The sequence below is a fragment of the Geotrypetes seraphini genome, chromosome 1 (genome assembly GCF_902459505.1).
Source record: "Geotrypetes seraphini chromosome 1, aGeoSer1.1, whole genome shotgun sequence".
Taxonomy (NCBI): domain Eukaryota; kingdom Metazoa; phylum Chordata; class Amphibia; order Gymnophiona; family Dermophiidae; genus Geotrypetes; species Geotrypetes seraphini.
In genome coordinates this window covers 444,133,515-444,145,775 of record NC_047084.1, presented here as the reverse complement: position 1 = coordinate 444,145,775, position 12,261 = coordinate 444,133,515, and the positions used below count along the sequence as shown (strand labels likewise).

The following is a 12,261-nucleotide window of genomic DNA, read 5'->3' as shown; positions in this document are numbered from 1 at the left end:
ATGCTCCATGCAGCTCCCAATGCTCATAGGAACTCTATGAGCGTCGGAAGCAGCGCAAAGCGTTCAGCGTGGCTCCCTGCGCTAATAACCGTTATCACGGTTTTGTAAAAGGGTGGGGGGGGGAATAGGGTGCTAGCTGGATAACATGGGAATATCCACTCTCCATTCATGAAAACCGCTCCTAAAAATATATTTTTAAAATCAGTAACATGCAGGGTAATTCACACAAACAGGCATAATACTGCAAAATGCTTTTATGTGTTTCTGCAGTAACCTGCTTGTGCCAAACTAAAGGCCAAATTCTAATATGGTGCCAAAAAATTAAGCGCCAATCAGCACGGTGCATAATATGATTCTATAAAGATCCCTTTATGTATAGAATCATGGCTCGTGGCCCTACACGACATAACATTTAGGCCAAGGAAAACCAGGCCTAAATACCTGCATCTAGGTTGCATGCAGATTGGGCATATTTTATAACAGTGTGCCGAACTTTTAAGAAAGCCCACAATCTGCCCATGATCCTCTCCTGGCCACGTCCCTTTTCTGAGATTCTCACACTAGAAGTGACGCACACCACTTTAGAGAATGCACCTAACATAGGGTTATTAGATTTTACATACCTAAAATCTGGACCCTTAGATCCATCCCCAAGCCTGCCCAGATCCATCTATCCCCGCCCCATTACACCCTAGCCCCGCCCCCACTCAGCCTGTTCTTGTCAGTCGGTAGGGCATCCGTGCATGTGCGGAAACCCCCTCCCGACGCAATCTGCTTTTCAAAACCTGGACGAAGTGCTGGGTTTTGAAAAAGCTGTCCGGACATGCCCCGGACATTTTGGGTAAATCCGGACATCTAGTAACTCTAACCTAACAAGCTGTGTGCGTAACTTCTAATTAATGTCAATTAGCCTCAGTTATTAGGTGTTAACTGCCAATTGTCAGTGCCAATTGACTTGTTAAGCAGTTAAGTTATGTGTACAAGTTGGCTCTGCACACTGATTTGTACATGCAACTTACGGCGGCGTACACAGAATTTGGGGGTTACTGTGTATTAAGGTCCTGATTCTATAAAAGACGTCTACGGTTAGGCACCTAAATCAGCACACCTAGTCGATCTAGAAGCCTAACTTATTTTTTTAAGTGACTTAATCAGTGCTGATAATTGAGAGCACCACTAAAAAGCAATTTTAAAAAATTAGTTTGCCATAGGTGCAAGTAGGCATGCTTGGGGGCAGATTCAGGGCGGATTTTGGGCATGGATTGACTTAGGCACACTCATTTAGGCCAAGAAAACCCCAGCCTAAGTAGCAGTGCGCCTAAGTATTCAACGCCTACCAGCTCCTAAGGATTCTTAGGCACCGCTAGGTACGATTCTATAAACGGTGCCTAGTGGTTGATTGACAGCCGCACCGAATGGCACCTAGGAGCTGGACGTCTTTTATAGAGTCTAGGCCTAAGGGTTTAATAATCTTTAATAAAAGGACCCCTTGCTGGGGTGGGCTATAAAGTTCAGTAAAGAAAAGTAAATATTGTGAAATGGGACTGAACAACCTCCAAGCCAGCCCAAATGTCGGGAAGTGAAAATGCTGCTACCTCATTACTTCCCGATATTCAGCCATTCACACAACTGAGGATTATGGTAAGAACTGAGGTTAATCTGCACAAGCAGCATCTAAAAGTTGAGTTTTCTGTTTGTATTTTTAGTTTTATTGTCTTATTGCAGGAGACAACACATTTTTATAGCATTCTTTGTAATTGAATTTGTTTGCCTACATAACAGTAGCCAGTTCCACAAACTGCATTTACTTAATTCTTTTCCCTTAGCATCACCAATTATTTAATAAGGATTAAGGTACACTTTTCTGCATTTACAGTGGGCTTCACAGCACGAGTTCATATCTAATACTAATGTATGCTAAACAGTTGCATAGTACATAGATCACTGTTGTTAAAATAGCAGCATTGAAGACATTTTAGATCACAGAGCCCCAGTGGTCTGCATTTTGTTTGCTTTGACATTATTAAACACAATCTGTTTCTCTAACTGTGACTCTAATTACTCCATTTGCATGGCAGAAAAGTTTCTTATTTGGTTCAACCTCTATTAACAGTCCTTGCATGTTGCTGTTGCCTTTCCAAGCGAGTGTTTCTTTATCAGAGCACCTTCAATTGACTGTAATAATTATGCAGAATCAATAAGTGCTGTTTTTTTTTTGTGTTTGTCTTTGTTGTTTCTTTGATATGGCCTACAGGATGCTGCAGGCAAGGTGCTGGACCGCTGGGCTATCATGTCCCGAGAAGAAGAAATTATAACCCTTCAGCAGTTTCTGAGGTTTGGAGAAACTAAGTCCATTGTGGAGCTGATGGCAATTCAAGAAAAAGAAGGACAGGCTGTGGCAGTGCCATCTTCAAAGGCAGATTCTGATATAAGGACTTTCATTGAAAGCAACAACCGTACCAGGAGCCCAAGTCTTCTTGCTCATCTAGAGAACAGCAACCCTTCCAGCATTCATCACTTTGAGAATATTCCTAACAGCCTGGCATTCCTGCTTCCATTCCAGTATATAAATCCAGTCTCTGCTCCACTGTTGGGTTTGCCTCCAAATGGCCTCCTGCTAGAACAGCCAGGAGTGAGGTTGCATGAACCTAACCTCTCAATCCAGAAAGAGATGGAAGAAAGCAGTGAATCTGAAGTTTCCCCTATGCCTAATGTGAAAGAGCAAACTCCCAACAGGAATGCCTTGACCAGCATCACAAATGTAGAGCCCAAATCTGAGCCAAACAATATCTCCTCCCCTATTCACAGTACTGGACATATCAGTGATTTAGCCAAGCCTGAACATACGAGAAGTTCTTTCAGGATCCACAGAATGAGGAGAATGGGCTCATCATCGAGAAAAGGGAGAGTATTCTGCAATGCCTGTGGCAAAACCTTCTATGACAAAGGTACACTGAAGATTCACTACAACGCTGTCCATCTAAAGATTAAACACAGATGCACCATTGAAGGGTGCAACATGGTGTTCAGCTCCCTTAGGAGTCGCAATCGTCACAGTGCAAACCCCAATCCCCGTCTTCATATGCCTATGCTGCGAAACAACAGAGACAAAGATTTAATTCGATGTACAGGAGGGGCAGCTACCCCAGTCATAGCAACTTCTAAATCAAATCTGTCTTTAACGAGTCCTGGTCGGCCTCTGATGGGCTTTTCTACCCCACCAATAGACCCTGTTCTTCACAATTCTCTCCCAAGCCAGCTAGTATTTCCTGCTTTAAAGACTGTGCAACCCGTTCCTCCATTTTATAGGAGTTTACTAAATCCTGGAGAAATAGTGAGCCCTCCAACTTCACTACCCACTAGCCCCATAATGCCTGTACCTGTTTCTCTAGAACAGCCTCCCCTCCCCCCACCACCTCCTGCTCCAGAGCTACCAACACCTACCATGATTATGTCTACCCATGACACTAATATGGACCTTGCTCCTAAAAAGAAGCCAAGGAAATCGAGCATGCCTGTCAAGATTGAAAAGGAAATCATTGATACTGCTGATGAGTTTGATGATGAGGATGAGATCAATGACCATGGCATCATATCTAATGATATTGGCCATGACAATCACAATCATTCCCAAGAGGAGATGAGCCCGGGATTGTCTGTAAAGGGCTATTCGAAAAATGATAACAACAGGTGTGTTTCAAGGACTGAAATACAAGCAGAGAGCATGACTTCAGAAGACCTAGAACATGAAAGAGACTTTGAAAATGAGTCTGAATGTTCGGAGTCAAAGTATTATGAGGAATCCATGGAAAGTGATGATCGCCTTCAGTTTCATAGAGAAAGTAGTGAAAAATGTATGATGAGCAGTGATAAGCTACATGAAAACCACATAGATTCTCATCACCCTCATGCTGTAATTAAGGTGAAGGAAGAGTTTACAGACCCTACTTACGATATGTTTTATATGAGCCAATATGGACTTTATAATGGAGGAAGTGCAGGAATGGCTGCTTTTCATGAAAGTTTAGCTTCATCACTGAACTATGGCAGCCCTCAGAAATACTCCCCAGAAGGTGACCTATGCTCTAGCCCAGACCCCAAAATCTGTTACGTGTGCAAGAAAAGTTTTAAAAGTTCCTATAGTGTGAAGCTTCACTACCGAAATGTTCATTTAAAGGAGATGCATGTCTGCACAGTAGCTGGCTGCAATGCTGCCTTTCCATCGAGGAGGAGTAGAGACAGGTCAGTAAGCATTCAATAACTTTAACAATTTTGTATATATTTAAGTTTATGGTGAAGAGGATTTTTTTTTTTCCAGACACAATATCCAGTTTAGAGTGTAGAAAACATGTATACATCTAGTCTGTTTCTTTATGAATACAGCATCCATGTTCATACAGTGCATGTGATCATTTCACTGTCAATAGCCCTACCTACCGATAAACATAAAGATCAGATAATATACAAAATTTTACTACTATACACTGTACCCTTTTTTGTCTGCCTCCCAGTTTAAAGGGTTTCTTGTAATTTGAGTAAACGGTATAGTATACTATACCAAAGTCCATTAATATCAGTCATTAACATGCATTTCTTAGCACAATTTATTGGACCATATTAATGTTAATGACAAGCAATACTGTATAAGCCTTAAATTTAACATGGATGTTATTGCAAAACTTATCTATATCTCCCTAAGGCAGTGTCTCGCAAACTTTGCAAAGCTGCAGCGCACTAAACTGGTTGCCATGGCTCGAAAGCATCTGGAAGTGTGCGTTGATGTGATGATGTCATGCGCATGCGTGATGTCATCACGTTGATGTCTGCATATGTGCAAAGTCCCTCCAAACGGGGCCCTGAGCTGCCAGTAGGGGGTGCTGGAAGGGAAGAGGCACGGAGAGGCGCTGGTGCCGGCTGACTGCCTACAGGATGTGCTTCTCACCACGAGAGGCACGTCCTGTGGCAGTCGGCCGGCGCCTCTCCTCCTGCCCGGCGTCTCGAGGCACACCTGGAATCTCAGGTGGCGCACAGTTTGCGATGCACTGTTTTTTTCTTAGGCGCCGGTAACCACTATTCTGTTAATGGTGCCTAAGTGTGACTGATATGCAGCCAGCGCTGCTTTTCAAGGCACCAGCCAGATTAGGCGCTGTTAACAGAATCTTGGCCTCTGTGAACTTTAATGTACCATATTTATCTGTGTGCTCATAGGTAGTGAGCTGTTTGGCATAGTGCTACATCTCATCACTTCCGTAGCTTAGCATTTTGCTTAAAATCTCATGAGCTAATTAACACACTCTACAAGCTCTGTCAACGTGCATGAACGAGACAGTTTGAGCCAGATTCTACAGATGGCGCCGGTATCAGCGGCCATTTAAATATCGGCTGCCAACAGCATGTCAATCACGCACCAGAGCCATTTGTAAAATTGCAGCTTTATGAAAGGTAGGCGACAAAAACGTAGGCCAAGGTTTTCAAGGCCTACATTTCCAGCGCTTGCCTTTCACATGAATCACAGCTACAGAGGCGATTTACGAAGCCTAACGCCACTTCCAGCGCTAGCTATGCCTACAGTGGCAGGCGTCGTAAAGCACCTCTGTAGCCACGATGCAGATGCCTACATTTTTTAAAAATGCTTTTATTTTTTTTTAAATGGCATTTTTAATTTAAGTTAGGCACCAGTAGGGCGCCTAACCTAAGGGTCCCATTTCTAGAATATGGGCCTTTGTACATGTCAGCTCTTGCAACACCATTAGCACACATTTGTATAATGGCCTCTAACAGGTGGAAGCCAGTATGCAAAGAAGAGTTTTTGGTCATATTTTAATCAAGCTGTCTACTTATGCATACTTGTTTTTTTAAAAATGTATCATCATTTTGAATTCTATGCAAAACACAAAATGACCATGCGAAAGTCACCTGTATTGCAGTATGTGAGAGAGTTTTTGTGTGCTTGTGTGTGCAAGCATGTGTTTTACAGGACAGCACTCTCTGTAATCCTTTCTACTCTAAAAAAAAAAATTACATTATATCATCTTCACTATTCTCCATTTCTTTTCTCATATCTCCTCTGTACATATCCCACATAATGTAGGACTATTCCTTCATCCTACTTTTGTTCAGACAGCAAGATGCAGATGCCCTCAGATCTGTTTCACTACTGTAAGTGGTCAGTCATTATATATCACTAATAGTGGTGTGCTTGATTCAGTCCCTGTCTTCCACCCTCGCAGAACTACTCAGGACAGAGCTCAGACTTCTGAATCATTGATCAATTTCAAAATGGAATTTTTGTATGGTGATAACAGAATTATAGAAATTGAAACAGAGTGGTTTGTTTATTTTTTGGTTTTCATAATTGTAGTTCCCTTAGAAGGCCACCTATTGCTACTTATGGATAGATATAAATCTAATTTTATTATCTAGTTATTATGTAAAATACAAAAAATACATTAACAAGAAGAACATTTATTACAACTAAACAGGTGCTGAGTATGACCTGCTAAAAGGAATTAAAACTTCATTGGAATATCTTATCTGCCAGTATTCAGACTTGGGAAAAGATAAACTTGGGCTTCAGCAGGTTACCGTCTATTTTGATTCACACACCTGACCATAAGGCGCACCCTAGATTTAAAAGACAACAAGAAAAAAAAAACATTCTGAACCAAATTGTGTACTAATATATTCCAGGCTCTGTACCCAGCCCCCCTCACTCCCTGCCAGGCTCTGCACCCTGTACCCCCTTCCTGCCAGGCTCTGTACCCTGTCCCCCCTCCCTGTCTAACACCAGCTCTGGCAGGATACACATTTCAAATATGACACATTGTAATCACAAAACAGAAAATAAAATCATTTGTTCTACCTTTTGTTGTCTGGTCATTATTCAAATCATTGTGGTCCTAGGCTCTGGTTGTCTTCTGATAAGTCATTTGCCAGGGTCTCCTTCTTTCTTCTTTCCTCCCGTTTCCCTTCCCTCCCCTGGAGGTCTGACATCTTTCCTTTTGGTCCGAGATTTGCCCTTCTTTTCCTGCCCTCCCTTCATCCCGGACCCCTCAATACAATTCTACTGGTTTCGTAGCAGACTGTTAGTGGGTGGTTTGCCATTGTCTTTCTTGGCCATCTTTATCCACCCACCCACCCCCCCCCCACCCCGCTAAGGTCAGATAATCATTTCCCAAATGAAAGTGAATGGATGGCTGAGTTGGCCGAAGACCAGCTATCTGACAGAAATCCCAGTGTGGTATTTAACCTATGCTAGGTGCAGGAGCCTACCGATTGCATTTAAAACAATGTATTTAAGCACAACTGAAGTTGAGGGTGGCATTTATTTTAAGAATGAGTGCAACTTTGATGCACATTCTGAAGAGTTACAAGGTGCTGCTGATTTTCAAAAAAATACTTCGGGATCCCTTTTCTCTTAATGCATTGGATATTTCCCTTGATCCGGCCTCCTGTCAGCTCTGTGGCGTGACCAATGCGATCTCCGTGTGATGAGTCAGGGGTTTGCCGGGGGAAAATGCAAGGTCCGGGATCGAGTCTTCTTCAAGAAACTGTCTTTAAGTTCAGGCTGGCCCAGCGTGAGACTATCTCGGCGCTGGGGAAGAGAGTGCCCAGCAATCGGCCTCTGCAGCACATTCCCTCTGCCGTGGTCCCACCCCTCCTCTGACATAGGGGACTGCTGCTGAAGAAATGTGCGGCGTCAGGCTCCTTTTTGATGCTGTGGGCTCGTTTTTAACGCGGCTCCTTTTTACTTGCTGTGCTGCACCTGATGGAGGGAAGGAACAGCGGGTCTCGGCGACGGCAGGAATTGTTTGGCGGGCCTAGTTTTATTGGCCCGCGAGCCTGACATGTCTGATTTACAGGTATGGACTGGGGGAAGGGTGATTGGTATATTTGCTCCATAAGATGCACCCTTATTTCCACCCACTTTTGGGTGGAAAAAAATGTGTCTTATGGAGCGAAAAATACGGTATATCATTGTCTTTTTCTTTTACTTTTATAGTTAATTATTCTGCTTTTTTTAACAAAAATCAGTTTCAATAATAGTGAAGCCTTTAAATTCTCTGTTAAGGTTTTGTATATAAAGTATTTTAGTCGATTAGTTTTTTTAGGTTGCATTTCAGAGCATGACAACATCAGTTTAGAGCACAGATAGCAGTTGAGGAAAGCCTCTTTTTTGTGTTTAATTCCCTCCTATTCACCCCAAGGCTGATTTTCAGTTAATTAGCAAGAGGACATTGCTTTGGTAGGACTTTTTCTGCTTTCTCTTCTCTTTTTTTTTAACAGGTGCACATATTTCTGCATCCACAGTATGACTGGGAAACATTGCATCACCAAAGCGGTTGCCCAGGTTACAGCTTCTATCTAATATCTGGACTTAGTTCAGACAGAAAATGTTACCCATGGAGAAGGGGTGGTTCCATGTGCAATATATCTTCAGCTTCAATCCTTCATGAAGGAAGTAAAGGAACTGAGTGAGAAGATGGCAAGACTCAGAAACATCTGTGAGAATGAGAGATACATCAATGAAATGCTTCATGAGGCATTAGGGAAGAAGAGGCCATGCTGAGGGAGTACAAATATACTCAGATTATGGGATCCTGCAGGATCGATATTATTAACTCCACCTGCCCTCGAACTGAAGAACCAGTATGCAGCCCTGGAAGTGGAGAAGAAAGTATTCCAGGGAGAGGAAGAACCAAGGTTTGACATCCCCAAAGTTGCTAGATCCATAACCACTAGGAAGGGAAAAGTAGTGGTGGTTGGTGATTCCCTTCTGATGGGTACAGAAGCATCCATTTGCAGCCTAGACATAATGTCCTGAGAGATGCGCTGTATACCTGGTGCCAAAATTCAAGATGTTACTGAGATTTTACCAAGACTTATCAAGCCTAATGATGAAATTACTCATCCATGTTGGTACTAACCATACTGTTAACTTCCCTGCCAAATGTATCAAATATAACTTTGTGGCTCTGGGAGAGAAGGTGAAGCAGACATTTGCACATGTGATATTATCATCAGTCCTCCCTGTTGAGGGTAAAGGCCAAGGCAAAGAATCTCGCATCCTAGAGATGAATGTGTGACTGCATGAATGGTGTCATTGAGAACATTTTGGCTTCCTAGACCATAGGATAATATTCCAAGGGCTGCTGAGTAGGGATGGTGTGCATCTATTAAAGAAGGGAATAAGTGTCTTCAGCAGCAGACTGGCTAACCTACGGAAGAGGGCTTTAAATTGGAATGATTGAGGATGGGTGATCAGAGATCCCAGATAAGTATATGCCCTCAGGTAAGTTAATCATTAAATACCTCTTCACACATGGGAAAAAGGGACAATTTCTGGAAAGCAGGCTATACTAATGTTAGAAGTATGGGAAACACAGTTCTGGATCTAGAGGCTGTGATGGAAGAGGCTGATTGTAGTGGCGATCATGGAGATGTGATTCACAGAGAATCATGACTGGGATATAGTTATACCAGGCTACAATCTATTAAGAAAAGACAGGGTAGAAAGAAAAGGAGGGGGAGTGGTGTTTTATGTTAAATATCCCAATGTATCAAAAAATATTCAAACTATATATACCAGAGAAAAGGAACAAAAATATATTACAACTTTAATAATAATAATAATAATAACTTTATTTTCATATACTGCCATACCACAAACAGTTCTAAGGGTCATAGACCCCCCAAAATGGAGAAAAATACCTCAGTATTTCCAGGGATCTATATGTCATCTTCAAAGCTACTATAGGAAATACATCCTTGGTCGGAAAAAAAACCCCTCCATTCTCTTTTTTTCAGTTTTTCTAATTATTCAAAATTTTCACTCTTTCAAAACTTTTCAAACTCAAAAACTTTCAATGTTCAAAATAGTTCAGCAGTTTCAAGATGTGGATTCTTGCTATGAACTTTTTGCTACTGGAGTCGGGACACTTTTACAAATAAGTGCACTATGAACTGTTGAACTGTTTTGAACATTGGAAGTTTGAGTTTGAAAAGTTTGGAAAGAGTGATCGTGATCCCCTTCGTAATCATTCCAAGCATTCTGTTTGCCCATTTCACCGCATTGCGCGGATGGCTTCATCGACTTGTCGACCAGTCCTCCCAAGTCTCTTTCCTGCGGGGTCTCCTGCGGGGTCTGGTGGAGTACTGCACCAGACATCCTATATTCATGTATAAGATTTTTGTTACCGACATGCATTACCTTACACTTATCCACGTTAAACCTCATTTGCCATGTCGCGGCCCATTTCTCAAGCGAGTTTATGTCACGTTGCAGGTCTTCGCAATCCTTCTGTGTCTTCACTACAGACGATACAAAGTTATCGTCTGCAAATTTAATCACCTCGCTCGTTGTACCATTTTCTAGGTCATTTATAAATATGTTGAAGATCACGGGCCCAAGCACCGAACCCTGCAACATTCTACTCGTGATGCTTTTCCAGTTTGAGTATTATCCATTTACCCCCCAATCTCTGCTTCCTCTCTGCCAACCAGTTTTTAATCCACGTGAGTATTTCACCCTCGATTCCATGGCTCGCAATTTTTTGAAGTAGTCGTTCATGCGGGACCTTGTTGAACACCTTCTGAAAATCCAGATTTACAATGTCAACTGGGTCACTCTTGTCTATCTGCCTGTTTACTCCCTCTAAGAAGTGCAGTAAATTTGTCAAGCAAGATCTTCCTTTGCTGAAGCCGTGCTGGCTGGTTCTCATCCGATTGTGTCCGTCAAGGTGATCAATGATGCGGTCATTTATCAGCGCCTCTACCATCTTTCCTGGTACCGAGGTCAGACTCACTGGTCTGTAGTTTTCCGGATCTCCCCTCAAACCTTTCTTGAAGATCAACGTAATATTTGCCACTTTCCAGTCTTCGGGAATCCTTCCTGATTTGATCGACAGATTGGCTATTAGTTGAAGCAGTTCAGCTATAACCCCTTTCAGTTCCTTGATTACCCTCAGATAGATGTCGTCCGGTCCCGGGGATTTATCATTTTTAAGCCTATCAATCTGCCTGAATACCTCTTCTAGACTGACCATCAACCCTGTCAGTTTCCTGTCTTCATTTCCTGCGTATAGCTTGTTGGCTTCTGGTATGTTGTTTATATCCTCTTCGGTAAATACAGACACAAAAAATGTGTTCATTTTGTCGGCGATGGCTTTGTCCTCTTTTAGTACTCCCTTTAGTTCATGATGTGGATTACATGGGGAAGGGTCTAGAAAAACTAGAAGAATGGTTTGGAATTTGTCAGTTAAGATTTAATACTAAGAAATGCTAGGTGATGCATTTCAGCTGCAAAAACTTAAGGGAATGGTACAGATTAGCGGGTGAAGAACTTTTGTGCACAAAAGAGGAGTGGGACTTGGGTGTGATAGTATGTGATGATCTTAAAGTGACCAAACAGGTTGAAAAGACAACAGCAAAAGCTAGAAGGATGCTAGGGTGTATAGGGAGAGGAATGGCCAATAGGAAAAAGAAGGTATCAATGCCCCTGTATAAGATTCTGGTTTGAGACCTCACTTAGAATATTGTGTACAATTCTGAAGACGGCACCTTCAAAAAGATATAAACAGGATGGAGATGGTGAATGAGGAAGGCTACTAAAATAGTCAGTGTTTTCATCAAAATGAGTACGAGAACAGACTTGGAGAACTAAATATGTATATTTTGAAGGAAAGGCTGGAGAGGGGAGTGTTGATAGACATATTTAAATACATAAGTGGCATAAATGCACAAGAGGTGAGTTTCAATTGTATGGAAGCTCTGGATGGATGTGAAAGGAGACAAGCTCAAAAGTAACCACAGAAAATACTTCAACACAAATGGGTTGATAGATTTGTGGAATAGCCTCCTAGTGGAGGTTGTGGAGATGAATGAAAGAAATAATTTCTCATACACAAGGAAAAAAGGGGAATGTTTTCTTACTATACTTCCTAATTTAAAGAAAAAACTTACATACAAAGCCCTCTCATACCACAGTTTAGAAAGAAAACAAGATTAAGAAAAATTGAGAAGAAATCAAAATATAGAAATACAGAAGAGGGATTCACATAATGTCAATACAGGAAAAAATAGATGCTTACAAGTAAGCTTTGGATGTAACTTTAACATTCATTACCTTTCAGCAAAAAAATGTTTTCAAATGTTCAGACATCCAAACACTACACCAATTTCTCTGAAATTTGAAAAGGCATATGCAGTATAAGGAAATCAAAGAAAAAATTGAGCTCCACTCTGAAGTTCTAAAGGTCTTAA

General features: G+C 41.8%; 1 protein-coding gene across 10 annotated transcripts in view; it reads left to right on the top strand.

Annotated features, from left to right (window-relative positions):
- BNC2 (basonuclin 2) overlaps positions 1–12,261 on the top strand; it is a 1,455,515-nt gene that overhangs the window by 1,313,430 nt on the left and 129,824 nt on the right. For all 10 annotated transcript variants that reach the window (XM_033920493.1, XM_033920483.1, XM_033920500.1 and 7 more), the window contains one exon: positions 2,255–4,242. In XM_033920493.1, the coding sequence (XP_033776384.1) occupies positions 2,255–4,242 (1,988 nt within the window). The remainder of the gene's footprint in view (positions 1–2,254; positions 4,243–12,261) is intronic.